The sequence below is a fragment of the Mesoplodon bidens genome, assembly GCF_964165515.1.
Source record: "Mesoplodon bidens genome assembly, chromosome: X".
Lineage (NCBI taxonomy): Eukaryota > Metazoa > Chordata > Mammalia > Artiodactyla > Ziphiidae > Mesoplodon > Mesoplodon bidens.
In genome coordinates, this window is record NC_138163.1 from 120,259,916 (window position 1) to 120,280,793 (window position 20,878).

Consider the following 20,878-nt stretch of genomic DNA (forward strand, 5'->3'; position numbering starts at 1 on the left):
CAAAAATGCGGTTTAATTTCCTTTAAAAATTATGTATTTATGTTTTAAATATACAAACAATACATGGTCATTGTTTTTAAAAATAAGGTTAATGAGGTAAGTGAGAAGGAAAAGATAAACCTCAAAATTTCCTGAAGTCCCACTACCCCAGGGACATCATTTTGGTATATATTCCTCCAGACTTTTTCTCATCTAAACATATATATATATATATATATATATATATATATATATATATGTATATTTAATTTTTGAAAATATACTGAGTATACTGCAATTGCCTGCTTTTTTTCCCACATAATAGCAATACCTAGTAAATATTATTTCTCAGAATAGGTAGATTGCTGCCATCATTTTTAGTTGTTACAGTAATCCATTGTAGGACTGTACTGTATTTATTTCTATTGTTGGGCTTTTGAATACTTTCCAGTTTTTTATTATAAATAAGGTTAGAAAGAAAAACCTTGTGTGTGCAAGTTGGCATATGTATCTGATTATTTCCTTTGGGTAAGTTTCTAGGAGGTTTCAAGGTCAACAGTGTACTTTTTGGTTTAATTTCTTACCTCTTTTTCTCATGATTTAGTATTTGGCTGAGAAATCCTTTTTGGTTGATAATTTGGGGACATGTTTAAATATATTTGGTAAACAGTGTAAAATCACTGGGATAGGCATATATTTGTAAGTTAACAATTTACCATTGTTGAATAGATATTTAATAGACTTTTTCCCCCAGGTAGGGAAGCCAAAAATATTAGCCCACAAACCTTTAAGTTGTTTTCTCCCAAAGGGTTTGTACATGTAGGACTTAGGCAGTGGAATTGAGATAATTATAAAAACTTTTTAAGCTCTAAGTTAATAATGTCTTCAGAATGCATGGAAATGATTAACACAGTTTTCTTTGATTACTTTTTTTCCAGGTGATTCATGGCAGGGGACGTGGAAGGATTCTGTTCCTCCATCCATGACACCAGTGTCTCTGCTGGGTTCAGAGCACTGTATGAGGAGGGATTGCTTCTTGATGTCACTCTGGTTATTGAAGATCATCAGTTCCAGGCCCATAAAGCACTCTTGGCCACCCAGAGTGATTACTTCAGAATTATGTTTACCGCAGACATGAGGGAGCGAGATCAGGACAAAATTCATTTAAAAGGTCTAACTGCTACCGGTTTCAGCCACGTCCTTCAGTTTATGTACTATGGAACTATAGAACTGAGTATGAGTACTGTTCATGAGATTCTTCAGGCTGCCATGTATGTTCAACTTATAGAAGTGGTGAAGTTCTGCTGCTCTTTTCTATTAGCAAAAATCTGCTTAGAAAACTGTGCAGAAATTATGAGACTCTTAGATGATTTCGGTGTAAACATCGAGGGAGTCAGGGAGAAGTTGGACGCCTTTCTGCTAGACAACTTCGTACCACTCATGTCCAGGCCTGACTTCCTGTCTTATCTGAGCTTTGAGAAGCTCATGTCTTACTTGGATAATGATCATCTGAGCAGGTTCCCAGAGATAGAGCTGTACGAGGCTGTGCAGTCTTGGCTGCGGCATGATAGAAGACGCTGGAGACATACCGATACCATCATTCAGAACATCAGGTTTTGTTTGATGACCCCATCCAGTGTTTTTGAGAAGGTTGGTACATTTGAAAGCAATAGACAGGACTCATCGTTTAGCTAATAAGGCAGTATGTCTTTATAGATAAGATTCTCAGGCTTGGTCAGGAGCCAGAAAGAATGAATAGTTTTTAAGAATAGTGATGTGTAAGAAGTCTAATTTGTTGTAGCTTGTGTATTTAGGTTTTTTAAAACACATTTTGTGGGTGAAAGATGAACCAGGTAGGTGGTAGAATAGTTTCATTTTGAAAGTACTTTTAAAGTTGAAGCATAATTATTTAACCCCAAATATTATAAGTTTGCTTTAGCTTCTCTTTCTTTTCACAGAGTAATTAAATTTGAACTGGGTCCGTCTAGCTCTCTTTTTAAAAATGAGTTTAAGTGATACATGATGAAATTAGAGTTGAGAGGAGTTTTGTAGTTCTGAATGATAAGTATTAACACAATTTCGTATTCCTCTAAAATGTAGTGAGGAAACATAAAATAGCTCTTGAAAACCAGTAGGCCCTGGCGCTGATTTTCTTCCCTACTCTTGCCTAGTTCTGCGCCTCCCCATCCGTCTCCCCCACCCCCCTTCACTGTGAATACTAACTAAATTTAATCTTGAAAACATGTTTGTCTAAAACCGTTGTTTTGGCATTTCTAAACAAATAGACTATAGATCCTCTACCTACATTGATCAAACATCCCTGTGCACATTTTACCATGTAATAGTTCTGCTGTCTTAAAATTGTCTTTCTCCAAAACAGCCTTGGCCTTTTTGCATGTAAGCATTTTTCATTTTTATATCAGAGTCTCGGTTGTAATGCTCTCTTGCCCAAAGGAGAGAAAGCAGTTTCAGTAATTACTTAACTTAATTGGATTCTAATCACATGGTTACCTCTGGCGCTCTGTTTACCTCTTGCATCTTTTCTTCTTTCTAGAAAGCACATTGAAAGCTTTGGTCGACACCTTTCATGTTAGGTGGTTCCTTAGCTTTAGTTACCAGACCTGGTGATAAAAATATAATATTTGCAAAGGAGGGTTGTTTACACCATTTGAAAAATAAACAAATTTGCGCCTTCGAATAACACTCAGCAGCCTGGCATGTCTTTTTTTTTCCCCTCTGAAATGCTGTGAAATATCATTAACTTAAACTTTTACTAGATAACTCAGTTTTGTGGGATTTTATCTTTATTCTCAGAATGTACTGATATGACAGAAATAATTGAAACTAAAGAATACATTTCTTAATTATTTTTTGTTCAGTGATAATCAGCCCCACATCAACAATGTAAATCATTTTTCTCTGATGTTTTGATTTTTTTCCTTACTATTGTTTTTATTGCTCTCTTTTCCTGGGGAATCCTGTTTTGTCTTTACATGTTAGATGGAAATGCTTTCCCACTATTAAAGCAAACAAACACCCCTCAACTTCAGTCTAGATGGAAGCGCTCATGAAATAGAGAATAAAATTTTCCCTCTTGTAGGACATTATAATGGATAATTGATAGCAGTAAATGATTAAGTGCTGAGCTGCAGAGCCTTTTTATATTCCAACTATCAGTTCAGTGTGGTCAATAGTGACAGTGGATGGAAGTTAATATCATCAGGTAATTTTGTAGTTTTTTTTTTCCATCATCTTCTTTCTTTTTTTCTTTCTTTTTTTTTTTTTTTTTGGCCGCACTGCGCGGCTTGTGGGATCTTAATTCCCCGACCAGGGATCGAAGCATGGAGTCCTAACCACTGGACCGCCAGGGAACTCCCAGTTTGGTAAATCATATAAAACAACACTTGTACCTTCTGATGGTTCTGTTTGCATATATAGCGTAGGATGTGGTTATTACTTATTGGCCAGGTATTGGGAATCTCATCAGAATAAAACTGTTGTTAAGGCTTCCTTCTTGAATTAATTTCTTACGAAAACTTAATAAGGCCCTAGCTACAGAGAAATCTTTCTGTTTTTTATATAAATCTTCCAGTTTTATTTGTGATACTGGTAAGGTAAATGGAAGGGAAGGTAGTTGGTGATTCTTGTCTTAGCAGTGTGTGAGAGATAATGTTTATCAAAGGAATGTGTTGTAAAACACTAAGCAGATTTGAGACCTTATCTCTAGAAATTAAACTTCAGAAACTAAAATGGAAAATTTGGTTGGGAAATAAGAATTTGGACTATTTTACACCATACTGTTACGAGCTCCTTGAAAATAGGGCCCATCTATTTTTCCTGTACTCAGCACTCTGCAGGTCTCAAACAAGGCCGTTTTAAAACCATTATATATGCATGGAACCAGAAAGGGCACAGAAATAAAGACATAGTACATCTGTGCTGGTCCTTTTTTAGTATGAGGATCTACATGGGGAAAAGTGTAGGCAGTTTTGATTTGTGGTTTTATCCTATTTGCTGAAATTTAGAAAAATGAAATGTTAATATGCACTTTTTAGCTTTCAATTTTTAAAAACTGTCTATTAGACTTTGTAAACATACAAAAAAGCTGAAGGAACAGTAGAATGATCACCCATAAACATATCTTGTAGGTTAATAGTTGTTGTCATTTTGCCGCCCTGTTTTTAGATAGAGAGGAGAGTGTGTGCCTTTATGTAAAATTTTTGTTTTTTGCTAAACCATTTCAAAGAAAGTTGTAGATGTGACGTTTCCTCCTTAACTACTTCAGCAAGCATCTTATCTCCCAAGAGTGAGGAAATTCTACATAACCATAATACCGTTATTGAAATTAAAATGAATACCTATATAGCTATCACCTAGATTCAAGAACTGTTAACATTTTACCATATTTTCTTTATGTAGATTTTTTTCCTTTGCTGAACGTTTGAAAATAAGTTGAAAACATCATGACATCTCATCCCTTAATACTTATTAGCATGCCTCTCCTAAGAATAAGGACTTTTTCCTACCCAGGTTCAATACCATTCCACCCAGGAAAATTAAGAGTAAGACCCTGATATCATCTAACAGCTAGTTCATATTCAGAGTTGTCCCCCAAATGCCCTAGAATCCAGTCATGGTTTACACATTGCTTTTGGTTATCATGTCTGTTTAATCTTTCTTAAAGAATCTAAAACAGTCCCCCACTTTTTTTTTTTTTAGAAAGATCAGATTGCCAATTGTCCTAGTGTGTCCCCACATTCTGGATTTATCAGATTATTTCCTTGTGTTGGTGTTAACTTAGTTCTTCTCTTCCTTATATTTCCTGTTAACACACCTACTTTTTAGCATCGTGTATTTTCAGGAACAATTACAGGAAAATATTGTTGTAATGCCAGAGAAAGTCTTGGAAAACCACTTAGCAACTCTGATCAAACTTAGAATTTGCCATTCTTTTCTGTATTAAGAGGCTAAGTAGCCCAATCCTATGACTAAAATCATCAAGGACTTTATTCACACTACTCTGCATTAGGTTCCTTTTAGATTCATAAAATTTCCCTCCCTTTAAAAAAAAAATTTGGAGCCTTTCCATTCAATTTATTGGAATTAAAACTAGCTAAAATGTCGAAATTAAAAGATTATTCTTTCTTATTAAAAAAGTAGTGTATCTCTAAGAACCATGCTGTTCAATACAATCACTGCTTGTGGCTTTTGAATACTTGAAATGTGACAAGTCTGATTTGAGATTTCAAAGGTTAAGATGACACAAAGGATATAAATTACCTCATTACTAACTTTAATATTGATTATATGTTGAAATGATATTTTGGATATATTGGGCTAAAATACATTATTAAAGTCAATTTCACCTTTTTGCTTTTTAAACTATGGCCACTAAAAAGTGTAAAAATTACATCGTTGGCTCACATTTGTGGCTCAGATTATATTTCCGTTGCACAGCGCTGCTCTACAAGTTCAGGGAGTAAGTTGTGCTCTAGAAACTCTAAATATGCATACATTAAACAGCCTTTCTAACTTATTTAACCCTTTCCTGGAGCCTTAACCTTTAGAAATGTTCTGTACAGTATAGTGTTAAGTGAACCTTCCTACTTAACTATTCTGTGGAATGGCTGATGAAGATAACTTAAGTATAGCATCTCTTTGTCAGAATCCTTTCCCTGGCCTCAGGAAAATAAAAAGTGATTGAACAAAGCTTCGTGAAGAAACCTTTAGAGATTTTAATTCTTCCTTTGGTAGTAACGATCAGATCTGAGCAATGGCTTTGTAGGGCCATTCTGCCTCTCCCTAAGGAATAGCCCCCACTGATTCCAGGGACCTGAATCATGCCCTCTAGCTGTGCGGAAATCTTTGGGTTTTTCTTCTACGGTATCTTTTCCCCTAGTCGTCTACTGGATTTTCTCCCCAGCTGAAAACAGACTGTCTTAACTTTTGTACTGACTCTGTGGGACAGGATCATCAACCAAGAGACCAAGACTTCGCAGATTTCCTCACCAAGTTCCTTAGAGGCAGTGATTCTACTTACCTGAACACCTTACACTTATATGCCAGGCCTTGCACTGAGTGCTGTACACATAGGTAGAGTCTGCAGGTTATCTCTGTTTTGTAGGTAAGGAAACAGGCTCAGAAGAGTTAGGAGTCTTATCCCAGAGTAAGTGGCACTGTCTAGACTGGAACCCGGGTCTGGTTGCTTCTCAGTCCAAGCTACTAGAGTAGGGAGAGGACCCTCATGTGCAGGAAGCATGTAGTTAACCCTGTGGGCCTGCTTGGGTGGTTTAGAAGTTGTTACAGAGCTGTGAAAATCCTAACATGTTTGCATGAACAAAACATAGCCTAAGAATTTTAATGGCACTGAAAAAAGTGTAAGATGTGGGAACACTGTAAGGTGTGAAAGCAGAATTCTGGAGTTTTCACTGTATAATCGAGGAAAGCTGAAAATTAAGGATCTTGTCCTTTTGACATAGTTGGTTAGGAGTATGACTGATTCTAACTATAGTCCATTCTCAGTTTTAATGCTAGACTTCAATCTCAGTTTTTACGTAATGCAAATGTCTGTGTCATGTATTTTTACTAACTCTAATGGTCTTTGCATCTGTTAACAGAGATAAGGCCTGACATTTGTCATTCTGAATTTCAGTGATGTGAAGATTTAAATAGTTTAAACTTTGCTCTCTTTGGTCTTTTGGTTTTTAAAAAACAATTATTGCTTTATTGAAAACATTTTATTAAGTAAATGTATATTTGGCAAAATGCCTCTTTTACTTTTTTGTACAGGAAAGATCTTTTTAGCAAAATTGTTAAATTATTCATTAAAATACCCATATGTTGATTTTTTAGTAAAGTGACATTTTAATATTTTTGAACGCAGGGCATCTTCAGTATCATAAATATGTGTAAGGTAAGATTTAGCATACCAATGATCCCCTTAGAAATTATATTAATCATAATCATAAGATCTTACAATTTTTCAAAAGGAAAGAAAATTATTTTTTAAGGAATCAGATTATATAGATGAATTCTGCTTTATTCCAAATATTTTGTTTTATAAACTAGCTCATGATATTCAGATACCATAATGTGCTTTTTTTCCCCAACCTGTTAAATGTAATTCACCATATCCCCCCAAATTACATTTATTCAACTTTTGAAGAGCAAAGCTAATGTTTTAATGAGAAAAGATGTTCTTCACTGAGAATATATTTGGATTTAGCAAATCATGTCTGCATTTTATAAAAGTTTGTTGTTATAAGGATATTTACAGCCTTGAGATAATTTTGATAGTCCATTGAAAGAAGATAAGTTCATTACTAGTGAATATTAATCCTAGGATCAGAGTGAAAATGCTTCAGAAAGGCTAACACTTTTTTTTTTTTTAATGTCTTTTACTTAAGGACCAGAATTTGTGGCTTTAAAAGCTACAGTTTAAAATGGGGTAAGGTGTCCTGGACTCACCTTGAAACTGATAGAATTTAAGGATTACAAATTAAGTATCCAAGTATACCTTACTAAGACCCTTAGTACTTTCTGAAGAACGTGGTAGCTCTCAGAACTGGTCTTCACAAAGCACTGATAATCTTCCAAATATTTCCCTATCAGCATAGTTGTTTATATAGCATTAACAGTGGACTATGACACATAAGGAAATTTATTCTTCATGTGTCGTGCTTGGGTGTGCGATATTTTGGTTGAGGCACAACCCACTTGGTAATGAAATTGCCTGGGCAAGGACACATCTATGTAAAAATGTAGGTGCTGTGTACCCCTCAGAATTCCTTCACTTAGGCACTGCAACATGTTGTGACTAAACTAGCACTTGACCAATCCAAAATTTCTGTCCAGAAACCAAACCATTAACTTCAGTGTTACCACAGTTTAGCCCAAAAACTCAAAAAAAGTAATTATTTCTAATGACTTATACTACAGCCAGAAAAATCTAGAGGAAAAAAACCCAAATTTCCCTCTAACCCTCACAGTTTTAGAAGAAACAAGCAGTGCTGTATTTGACAATAAAAATATTTTTTAGAAGACAGTAACCTGGATTTCCAATGTGAAATTTGATTAGAATTTCTAATAAGCTTGAGTTGTTTTTGAAAAAGTTTAAAATCCCCTTCATATATTAAATAGTACTTATACAGCTATAAACATGAAATTACTTAACAATCAGCTCACTTGCCCCTTGGAGTGAAAACACAGAGATTAGCAGGTTTTTGTTTGAAATTAGGTCAGTGGGTTAAGCGTACTTTCTCAGTCAATGTCTTTTTCTGCATCAGTCTCTTTTTTATCGACCCCTCCCTCCCAGCCCCATGGACTTGGATGATTGTAATTAATACATGTGCGCTTCTTTAAAAATCACCCAAGGTGTTTTTCTCCTCTCCAGTCTTCTGCCCTTTGTGTATAGATTTGGAGTGCTCTTATTTTCCGCCTTTGACTTGCATTCATTCCAGGTTCCTAGAGTTGACTAGGTGTTGACTGCTGTGAAATCCCCTGGGAAAGAGACTATTAGAATGTTGTATTAAGCTGGTAGGAACCTATTGAAAATGGGAGTTAAAAAATTCAACCTTACTTGCTGATTTTCCTTTTAAATAAAAGGGAGATGAAAACAAAAGCATAGAATTGGAAACTGACTGTGGAGTAACAGGAGAGGAAGACATGGAATGGGGACAGCCATATTTACTTGTAAAAGGAGAAAATCTTTTTAATGAATTGGGAAATAAAGAGAGGGAGAAAAACCAAATGATAAGCAGAAATCAAAAAGGATCAGAGAATTCAGAAAATGACTGGAGAAAAGGTTAGGAGCAGGAAAGGAACCAGGGGGGTATATTAAGATTTTAGGCTTTAAAGTTTTAATTCTCAAATTTAATATTTACCCAGAAAATGTTACATGTGTCATAGGTAAGCCTTGCTCATTCAGAAGTTAGTTCTAGGATTAAACCTTTTATTTGACTTTCCTTCTGCTCTTCCGTATTTATAAATAAAATATTGACATAGTTGAGAGTATTTCCATAAGTATGGAAAAAATTGTGTAAAAAAAGTTGTGAATTCTAGAACTTAGTTGTACTATCTAAATATTAGTGTAATCAGGTGATAAGATATTCTTAAGTCTTTTACATTATTTTCTACCTTTTAGGCTTGTGCACTCATTTAATTTCTAGTGGTGCTCTATTACTGTCGTACCAAAATTGGAAGGAAATTAGACTTTCTAAGCCCATTTATTTATCTATCTATTTATTTATTTTTGGCCTTGCAGCGCAGCTTGTGGGGTCTTAGTTCCCTGACCAGGGATCGAACTTGGGCCCTTGGCAGTGAAAGCGCCAAGTCCTCACCACTGGACCCCCAGGGAATTCCCTAAGCACATTTATTTATTTATTTATAATTATTTTTTATTGGAGTATAGTTGATTTACAATGTTGTGTTAGTTTCTGCTGTACAGCAAAGTGAATCAGTTACACATACACATATATCCACTGTTTTTTAGATTCTATTCCCATATAGGTCATTACAGAGTATTGAGTAGAGTTCCCTGTACTATACGTAGGTTCTTACTCGTTATCTATTTTATATATAGTAGTGTGTGTATATGTCAGTCCCAATCTCCCAGTTTATCCCTCCCACCCGCCCCCCTTGGTAACCGTAAGTTTATTTCCTACATATGAAGCACGTTTATTTTTGAGTTAAATGTTTTTCACTATCTATAGAAAAGTTGAAGGGATAGAGGACTCACCAAATTGTGCTGAAACTCGTATAAGAAGATTGTCCTGAGGGAGTCCTTTCCCTTTCCCCCATTTGCCCTGGTCACTTGCCTTCTGAAGCTGTCAATACTTCAGACTCTTGCCTACCTGGAGAAGACAGGATGTGTAAATCCTTTTTCAAATTTGTTTTAACTGTTTGGTATTTGACTGCAATTATAGTGTTATTGAGAGGATTTGTGCTTAACAGGAACTAATTTTTTTAAATAGCCTTATCCCTGGTCATTATTCAGTTTTTCAGGACAAAGGGATTAATTAAAGGCACTTTGTAACTAGCTTTTTTTGTGTCACATAAATCAATACAAGCTTCAGTTCTGAGCATGATTTTATAAGTAAGCCTCTGATATCAGGGTAGATGCTTTTGCAGTAAAACATATAAAGACTTCCACATTTTACTGAATATCAAAATTAATATCAAGTGTAGCTGTGGTTCCCAAAGACATAATTTGTTTTTGCACTAAAGCTCCATGACAGTAACTGCTTTATTTCTGGGTATTTCTTTTGAGAATACTGAATCATGGAGGAAGGATGATAAAACTGACAGCCAGGACTCAGTCTTCCTTCCACATGACACCTTATACTCACCACTGCAAAAATTAGGTTAGCAGTTTTGGATGTAGGAGGGCCAGAGAGATGCCTGTTCATGCAACTTACTCCTTTTATAAAGGGAAAATACCTAAACTGGAGGCTCCATGGTCATACAGTGACTTGGGGACAGTGCCAAGTCTAAGACCTGGGATCTTGAGTTCAGAGATTATTCTGACCCTCAGTTCTCACCCCTCTCACCTCCCTACAACTGGTTAAACTAATAAAAGCCCTTTTGTTTCTTTGGTTTAGTATATTGGGCATTTAAAAAATCCTTTTGAAAGGTGAAACAGCTGATAGTACCTTAAATTGGCTGGCTGAAAGCCTAAAATAATTTTTTAAACTATAGCCTGTTTTAGTAGATACTTTTAAATTGTAGATTTTTAATCAAATAAAGGTAGTAAGCTCTATGGAAATGCCTGTTTTAATTATATTGCCTGCTTCATTTTAATTCTTTCAAAATTAAGAGCTGTATAAACAAATTACCTTTAAAAGTTAAAAATTTAGTAAGTGGATTATATAACATTTTGACAGAAGAGAATCATGGAATTTTTACCCAGTGCTAATGGCTAGCTATTATTTCTTTGACTTAATAAACATATTTAGAGGAATCACATTCAAAATTATTAATTCTCACATTTTCTCTACATGCATATGTGCATGCACACAATTTCATTAAACCAAAAGATTAGAGGAGGAAATGGCTAATTTAAAATTTTCAGATCACTGTTTTTAAGAGGTAGTAAATACTTTCACTTCAAAATGCTTTTCATAATACAATTTTTTTTTTCTTTTTTTTTTTTGCGGTACGCGGGCCTCTCACTGTTGTGGCCTCTCCCATTGCGGAGCACAGGCTCCGGACGCGCAGGCCCAGCGGCCACGGCTCACGGGCCCAGCCGCTCCGCGGCATATGGGATCCTCCCAGACCGGGGCACGAACCCGTATCCCCTGCATCGGCAGGCGGACTCTCAACCACTGCGCCACCAGGGAGGCCCAAGACAGCTTTTTAAGTCCTAGAAAGGATAAGGAAAGTAATTCAGAACATGAAAGAAATGTCATTCTTTCCGTATCTTTCTTTTGAAAGAGCCTGATACACAGATAGTTAAACTGTTATATGAGGAGCAAATGATGAGAGAAATGCTTTCTCTGTGAAAAAATGAGCCACACGTTTCTTTTTGGATAGCTCCCTTCATTAATGCATTTTAAGTGATTCCATTCACAAAGAAGCTTTTGGCCCTACACTTTTTGTTTTAAAGCAGAGTGTATCTGTAATTACTTTGTCCAGGATTATCACAGATTCATTAATTTTCTGTTCCTATCATGAAAGGAGAAGCTAGTTATGCTTATTGATATTGTGTGGTTTTAGAGGAAAATTGCAGCAATAAGTAGCCCTGGAAAAAGGCAAGGTAGGTCTAGAACTTCTAGCCTTGGCAGAGAGAAGTAGGAGCTAAATTTCTTTGGTTAGAATATCTCTTAGGGTATAATAGCTATCTCAAAAGGCACAACTTCCATTATTGTGGGCTTAGAGGTAGAACAGATCAGGTAAAGATGCAGCTTTGACTGGGACTTCAACATAGTGCTGAAGTGATTCTTGTAAACTCGTTGGAACCCAAATATCAAAGGAGCACAATAGAATGAATAGGGAGAGGACAAAGGGACCAAAGATTGGGTATACAAAAAAAAGGAAAGACTAGGAAGTGACTGTAGGAAGCCATTAAGCTGGCCCAGTTTGACGTGATCTGCAAGAACCTGGGGTTGGAAGGTGGAAAGCCATTATAGGCCATTCTGCCTAGTCCTCGTGTGATGCTGGAATTCCTCTCCAGCCATCCTGATAGGTGGCCACACCTGGACTACCTTCAGTGGCAGGATGCTAGACTCCAGAAGTAGACAGTTCTTCACTTTGGGAACATGTACCCGTACCCTTTTTACTGTAGTCCCTGTAGAAAAGCCCAGTACAGGCCTATTTTGAATCTAAAAAGGGCAAGCCCCTCAAGAGCTCACTGGTAACTATATGTTGTACACGTATTATATACATTTTTCCCCTGCATATACTGCTGACTGTGCAAAACAGTCCATTTTTATTTTTTGAGTATTATATATACAGTACTGCAGGTTTTGTCATTTTGACATTTTGAATGTCTGTTACTGCATGTGGATTAATATCATTCCTTTTAATGATTGCATGTTATATACCAGAGTTTGGTCAACCAATTTAATATTAATAGATATGTGAGTTGTGCCCAGTTTTTGTGCTCTTACAAATAATAATTCAGTGAACATCCATTATGTTGTCAGTCCTAATTGCAAAGCTTTTCCTTATATTGGCCTAAAGTCTTTCTCTTACCTTCTACTTATTGGTCCTGAAAACAGTTGCCATCTTTCTCTCCTGAGTCTTCTCTTGGATTGAAACATTCTTCATCTGTTTGACCACTCTTCCTGTGATTTGGATCTCTTTGCTGTCTTCTCGACATGATCCACTTTGTTGTCTAAAGTACACTGGTGGAATTGAACACTGTCTTAGTTGTGGTTTCACCTGAACAGAGAGGTTGGGACTGTCTAATTCAGTCCATGATTTTATTAGTTCTTAAGACTGTCATATCACATTGTTGGTTCGTAGTGAGGATAGAGTCAGTTAAAGCTTTACATTTGGAGTTTGTGGATCCCTGGAACATCTGATAAAAGCTTTGGACTTCCCCCCTCCCCCCCCAAATGCATTAACATAATTACTGTTGCAATTTCAGGTGGTTCATGGGTCCCTAGTGTTTCTGTTTTCTTTATGACTAAGCTTTGTTGATTACTTTGCTGAAGTCATAGGTTCTCTCATTCTCTAGCAGTGTTGTTACATCATCAAAAATTAAACCAGAAATGGTCAGTCTTGGCATTACTTGGTGAGTCTGTGTTGCCTCCTAGTTTGTAGTGCTTTCTTACATGCAAGTGCTAACTAGTTTTGAACAATGCAGGATCAGGCTCAAGCTAAGCAGTCTTAGTTCGGAAGTCTGTCTGGTTTCTAGTCCTCTGCCATCCTTCATGATTCCACACAGATTACAGAAAGCAGTTAAGCAGCCTTATCTGTGAAGGCTCCTAGGATCCCAGGACGTGATTTGTGAGATCAGATGACTTGAACTCGGTGTGAATATCTAGCTGGTTTTTCTTTTTTCTCAGCCATCTTGGATTTAAGTTTTTTCTTAGTTATTGTGTTTGATCTTCAGATTGGAAAGAATATAATATTCTTAGCCAAGAATGGAAATAAGATAGGAGGCTGTTTCTCTTTATCTTTATTAATATTACATTAACCACCTCATCCAGGGGGGAATTCACTTTTTCCTCTACTTTTTTTTTACTTTAACCTCTAAAATGCCATTTATTCACTCTCTGGCACTTTGTAAAGTCACAGTTCCCCCTTAGGCTTTAGCTTTGTTCACAATATTCTTACAGCTCCATTTCACTCTTTATAATACTTGTTTTATGTGCCTGTTTTTTACCATCTGTCGTAAGTGGTTTTTTAACATCCGAATTCCAGAAAGCTCTCTGCAGCACATCAGATTTTTTAGATACTTTCCCCCTTTCTTCCCCTCATCAGTATGTTTTGCAATTATGCAGTCAGCATTATGCTTTTGAGAGCCTCCAAGCCTTCTCGAGCTTCTTTACACAGTTTCTGATCTTGGAATTGATCCTATTTTTCCTTTGAAAATCTTGAAATCTGCCTATCCATTATGGGCAGCATTCCCCTTCCTTTCTTTCTTGATCTCCAAACAACATGGCTGCTTCCTCTAAAGCTTCCTCCTACTTGCATGTCATCAGTCATGCTTTTCTGGTGAGGATTAGATACAAAGTAACAGTTTTTCTCATTTCTCCTCTACTTTCTGGAAGACTTAATATTTACACAAACAAACGCACATCATCAGATGCATTGATGTAAATTGAGTGACACTTCCACAGATGTCCCCTGGTCAGTAATAATAGCTAATAACAGCTGTGATTTTTCCTGCACTGCCACATGACAGGCACCATACTAAGTCCTTTCCGTGTAGGATTATCTTGCCTGTCTCCTACCTTAGGGTTATGAGGTGTAGGTGCTACTGTCCCAGTAATACAGATGAGGAAACTGGCTTAAAGATACTGAGTCACTTGCCCAAAATCACACAGCTTGTGAGTGGCAAAGTCAGATATTTCCTAAATCGAATTCTTAATCACCATACTGGGCTGCTTGATGTGGTGCTTAATTACTATGCTGATTCTGTTACTTCAAAACCTGTGTAGCAGTCAGACTACTGGCTGTGCACAGTAGGCACTTAAATATTTAATTTGTTAGCCTAATGACCCCTCTAAGAGAAAAGATAGTATAATTGTTCTTAATACAAAGAATTAATCATATGATCACAATGATTGGACATACAATCTAATTCTTCCTAGCAAAATAACTGTGAAAGAAACCACAGCAAATAATAATAGTGAACAATTTCAATAAAGAGAAAAAGTATAAAATCTGTCGATTTTATCTCTACAGGATCCAAATGGTAACCATCCAAGTCCTAGCCCTCTTATTTCACCCTTGTCATTATGATACAGGCTGTTTCTGCTTGGTTTCCAACTTCCTACCTCTTTCACAAAACATCCCTTGAATGTTTTGGACCAGTTTGATATGTTCTGTATCTAAAGTTCGTAGCACTCACAGATGTGCTATACAGCTTCATACCTAACTGTCAATTGCCTCATTCACTTAAAACTGGTAAATGTGTATTTGTTTTCATTTCCTGAAATATACTCTAAGTTCTTTGAGGAAATGGACCACATCTTATACTCTTTTTTTTTTTTTAATCTCCCCACAGAAGTTAGCATGATACTTAAAAGTGCTTCATAAGATGTTAGCAGTCATTATAATTCGGTAGTTCCAACCCCCCGCAAAAAAAGGAAAAAGTTTGACCTTTTCTTGTCAACTGAATTATTACTATAGGAGTTAATGATATCAGACCAAGGTTTTTTTTTTTTTTTTTTTTTTTTTTTTTGGTGGTACGCGGGCCTCTCCCGTTGCGGAGCACAGGCTCCGGACACGCAGGCTCAGCGGCCATGGCTCACGGGCCCAGCCACTCCGCGGCATGTGGGATCTTCCCGGACCGGGGCACGAACCTGTGTCCCCTGCATCGGCAGGCAGATTCTCAACCACTGTGCCACCAGGGAAGCCCCGCAGACCAAGTTTTTATGTCAAAAACCAACTGAGAATTTTGTGTGTATTTAAATTTTTACTAACTCACTAACTTAATTCCCCAAATTATTCAGCCATGGGTGTTCTTACAGTGTTCCTTGTGGTTAAGAAAAGCAAGGCCAACGTTTCCTCTACTGTGCAACCTCTACTTGTCCTCATATAGCCATCATTTGTAGCCCAGGTCCCGACATATATTAGATGATTAATACATTTTTTTGTTAGAGGAATTTAGCTTGTGCCTGGAAAATAACTTGTTTACTTTTAAAAAGATTGGGAATGTGCATAAATTAGTACAAATACAAATTACAAAAACAAATATGATAAAAGCTGTGTAAAAAAAATAATAAAAAGAAAGTATGTGATCTTAACAGGAAATCAGTTTTAGTAAAGTAGCTTAAAATCATAAGCTAATCATCTTAGTGGGCTTTGATATTTTGTTTGCCATTGATGTTTTGTTTTTGTTTTTTGTTTTTGTTGTTAAATTATTTTACTTGTATTCTTAGGTTAAGACATCAGAATTTTATAGATACTCCCGACAGCTGCGCTATGAAGTTGATCAAGCCTTGAATTACTTTCAGAACGTTCACCAGCAGCCTCTTTTGGACATGAAATCAAGCCGCATCCGCTCTGCCAAACCCCAAACTACAGTATTCCGAGGCATGATTGGACATAGCATGGTTAACAGTAAAATACTTCTCTTAAAGAAACCAAGAGTCTGGTGGGAACTGGAGGGCCCACAAGTACCTCTGCGTCCGGACTGCCTTGCTATCGTGAATAACTTCGTGTTCTTGTTGGGTGGGGAAGAACTGGGCCCAGATGGCGAATTCCATGCTTCTTCCAAAGTGTTCAGGTATGACCCGAGACAAAACTCTTGGCTCCGGATGGCAGACATGTCTGTACCACGTTCAGAATTTGCAGTTGGTGTTATTGGAAAGTTTATTTACGCTGTAGCAGGCAGAACCAGAGATGAGACTTTCTATTCAACAGAGAGATATGATATCACGAATGATAAGTGGGAATTTGTGGATCCTTATCCAGTTAACAAATATGGACATGAGGGGACAGTGCTCAATAACAAGTTGTTTATCACTGGTGGAATCACCTCATCTTCCACCTCCAAACAAGTGTGCGTGTTTGACCCCAGTAAAGAAGGGACCATAGAACAGCGGACCAGGAGAACTCAAGTAGTTACCAACTGTTGGGAGAATAAGAGCAAAATGAATTACGCTAGATGCTTTCACAAGATGATTTCTTACAACGGCAAGCTTTATGTCTTCGGTGGTGTCTGTGTGATCTTGAGGGCCTCTTTTGAGTCTCAGGGATGCCCTTCCACAGAAGTGTACAACCCAGAGACTGATCAGTGGACCATCTTGGCGTCCATGCCAATTGGTAGAAGTGGCCATGGTGTGACTGTGCTGGACAAACAGATAATGGTTCTTGGAGGTCTTTGCTACAATGGTCATTACAGCGATTCTATTCTCACTTTTGATCCGGATGAAAACAAATGGAAGGAAGATGAGTACCCGCGGATGCCCTGCAAGCTGGATGGTTTACAAGTATGCAACCTGCATTTTCCAGAATATATACTGGACGAGGTCAGACGTTGCAATTAATGGCATCTTTCTCCCTTCAAAAAAGCCAAACAAAAAATGTTTGAGACAAAGTAGTTAATTAAGAAACATAAGAAAAACCTCACTAGTTTTGCTATCAAAGCCATTGGTCTAATATATAAAAATAATTTCATTCTGTTCTCACATCCTTTTTTTTTCTTTTTAGTGGCCTCAAACTCATGCAATAAGTCAATTCTAAGCACTAGCTCTTGAAACTACTTCCAGAAGCAGTTTAATAGAACGATTCACTTATCTGGGAAGTTGATGTTATGCTTTAAACATTTCTTTCAAATGTCAGTGTAGGAGTCATGCATCTTCTAAGAGAAGACCTGATAAGTGTCACTGGATGTAATTTCAGTTCCTATCTCTATCTGAAATCTTTTTGAACATTTATTTCGGTGTATTGCAGTCTGTTAGACTTTGATTTTATTTTTTAAGTTTAACACTCTTGACCTTTTTGCATGGCTTTTTGCTGAAAATGCAAAAATATAAATTTTCTATAAATTTAACTTTTTTATATTCAGAACACTATTTCTAAGCTGCCTTCTCTTATCTGCATTGTGTTAGTGAATGCATATCCATACTGGCTTACATCTTATGAATATATAAGGCACATCCCCTTTTATGCGTGGTTAGGATTCTATATTTTTAAGCTAGTGCACTTGCACACACGGTTTGCCATACTTGTTGTATTCTAGATGTAATGTCTTTTCATGTATTAACATTTTTAGAAAGTTAAAATAACTGGAGTCCTCGTTTGGTATCAGAGTAGCCTATCTTCAGTCCATACTGATTCAGTAATATTCAAACTGCTTATATTCCTGAAACATGTATGGTTTTATGAAAACTAACTTTTTTTTTTTTTTTTTTTTTTGCGGTACGCGGGCCTCTCACCGTTGTGGCCTCTCCCGTTGCGGAGCACAGGCTCCGGACGTGCAGGCTCAGCGGCCATGGCTCACGGGCCCAGCCGCTCCGCGGCATGTGGGATCTTCCCGGACCGGGGCACGAACCCGTGTCCCCTGCATCGGCAGGCGGACTCTCAACCACTGAGCCACCAGGGAAGCCCTGAAAACTAACATTTTATGTTTTATTTTCAAAAGTAAACGTTAATGTTGCTTATCGATGTATGTCTTCTTTTTGAAAATGTTTTTCTCTGCAGTCTGTTTAATGTTACCCTGTTTTTAGTGAGAATTGGAGTGGTATATGACAAGCCCTGGCCCTGCAGCGTGCAAGCACTTTTAAAGAGAATTTAGGTAATACCAGAGTCCTAAATAAAGGCCCCTTAAAAGTAAGTGCAACTCCCGTTCTTTACATTCAATAAGGCTGCTGCATCTGTTATTGAATGGAAAGTAGCAACTTGTGGAAAATTTGAGCTCAGTTTTGACTTAGAGGTAAGGAGTAGAATTATAATCTTAACTGGTCATATCTACTTGTTTATTTAGTACAAAATATTTAGTGGCACTGGGGATGTAAGCCCTCAGCTTTTGTTTTATTTACTGAAAGCTACTAGCATGAAGGATAGTAACCTCAAAGTTCAGAATGGATCAAGAATAACTTTTAAAGCATTTATAATAAGTGTTTTAGGATTAGCCGCACCTTTCAACTCTTTAAACTCGAAGAAAAAACATATAGTTGTCAAAATTAAGCAAGAATAGCCAGGAAGTGGATCATTCAAATTGATGCCATTTTCTTCTGAGTAGACTATATGATACAGTCTAGATCTACACTGGCAAAACTTGCCAGACCTTAGGATATTGGTGCAATATTGCAATGCCTTCTATATGGCTGTTGTATAAAGTTTCTAGTTTCACTTTTTTTTTTCTTTTTGCTGCTGCCACCACTGAATATGAAATGGAAGAGTGAAGTCATGGAAATGTGAAGACTTGTTTCATTTTTGCAATTAAAATAGACAATTATGAAAAAAACCTGATTTTAAAACTCTACAACTGGAGGCTAGAAACAGTCAGGTACATAAGTAGTTTTTAAAAAAGCGAAACATTGGGATTGGCTTTAGAAATCAAGTTAATATTCTTTTGTATATGAGACTTAAATTTTTATTAAGTTGTCCTATCATTTACTTTCAGTTTCTAAAAATGAAATTCAGTATCATGTTTCCCATGGTAATATGGGTAAAAGTCTTTTTCTACATCTTAAAAATCATTTTTAGTCGTTTTATTTTTGAAAACTAGGAGTTAGATTAGCCATTTAATTCTTTTTCTAATATATTAGTTGGCTTAGTGTTTTATATGTGTGCCATCTTGCTTTAAAGAAAATAACAGTAACGTCTTCATTATTTTCCTCATTGTTGTCTTTTGCTGGAAAAGACCGAGACAGGGTACCCTATCAGGCTTTTACACTCCAGTGGTGGTTCTCTTTAATTGCTTAGATATGACTTCGTAGTCCTAGTTAAAGTAAGATCTGGGCAAACAATTGAATATTCTTGGTCTTCATTGTAAAAACACAAGGCCAAGATCAAAGTTCATGTTTTGGAAAATTTGTGAAATCTTTTAACTTGAACTAACTCTGGGTTTAGCTTCACACGTAAGTCATGTCTGACCTGATGTTAGCTGTAATCAGTTTTGAGCTTTAAGAATAGTTGTTATTGCTTGGGTTCTGAATGTATGAGAAAACTCTTCTGTTTATATGTAGTGCTAATTTAGGTTATTTTAAATCCATGATTAACGTACATTCCCTTTTAAAATTATGGTTTAATTGCTGAAAGAGATTTATTTTTGTTATACTAAACTATGGAAAAATTTTTCATAGAATTTTTTTCAAGTTTATTTTTTGTGTGCTTCATTTGGAACCATTTTTGTTTATATACATTATATGTGCTCAAAATAGCTTTTTAAAAATTCAGTAAGATTTAAAACTATACAGTGTAATTGCTGTGATCTTTGTGTGTTAATTTTCACTTTACATTTTAAATGCCAGACTTTACAAAAATAGCTGATTTTTGTTAATTGCATCTTAATTAGAAAGTTTGTTCTCTTCCATGTCTTTGACCTAAGTTTTTATTTTAATCTGCTTAAAGAAAATCCTTGCACTACAACCTTTTCATAAAATTCAAGATTCTCACGTTGAAGGTTTTGTATTGGAAGAAATACTACTGGTTTTTAAAAAGTAAAGCTTAATTAATAGAATTATTAGCTTTTCTTGAGACAGCTTTCTCTGTGTCCTCATTACTCTGTGTGAGTGTTACTATAACTTGTGAAATATTGGCTGAGCCCTTCACTTATCTTTTCTAAAGCAGCACCTTTGGACACCTCATTCTGGGAAGCCTGCTCGAGTCATAGGAAAGGACACACACATTTGTGTGGGCAGAAGTGGTAAAAATGGTTTTGTCTTAATTACATGAAACTAAGCTTTAAAATATTTTATAACAAATTATTTGAGCTGCATTATCTAAACATGTCAGACGTTCAGTGGGACTATTTTTATATATGTATATGTGGTTGTAGGTCATAACATTTCAGTTTATAATATAATTTGTTATTTCAGTTTATAAGCTATCGCTCAGAAAAGACTAGCTCTTTTGAGAATACGTAATTTAAAATTTTAGACTGAAGTAAAACACAACATAGATAATAGTGTAAATTAGATATAAATGAGGGCTATATGGCAGTAAAACTGCTAGTGCCATTTTTCCTGTTTGCCTATTATACATTTTTTTTTTTTGTACTCTGAACATTTTTAGGGATCATGCATTCTATCAGATTAGAGTTGGTTTGGGGATAAAT

General features: G+C 36.3%; 1 protein-coding gene across 3 annotated transcripts in view; it reads left to right on the plus strand.

The window, feature by feature from the left end:
* Window positions 1-19,968, plus strand: part of KLHL15 (kelch like family member 15) — a 30,206-nt gene extending 10,238 nt beyond the window's left edge. For 2 of the 3 annotated variants that reach the window (XM_081222369.1, XM_081222370.1), the window contains 2 exons: window positions 918-1,629; window positions 16,032-19,968. In XM_081222369.1, coding sequence (XP_081078495.1) covers window positions 925-1,629; window positions 16,032-17,141 — 1,815 coding nt within the window. In that variant the 5' untranslated portion in view covers window positions 918-924 and the 3' untranslated portion in view covers window positions 17,142-19,968. Of the gene's footprint in view, window positions 1-255; window positions 1,630-16,031 lie in introns of those variants that run through there. The other variant, XM_081222371.1, reaches the window with a different exon arrangement.
* The last annotated feature ends 910 nt before the right edge of the window (window positions 19,969-20,878 follow it).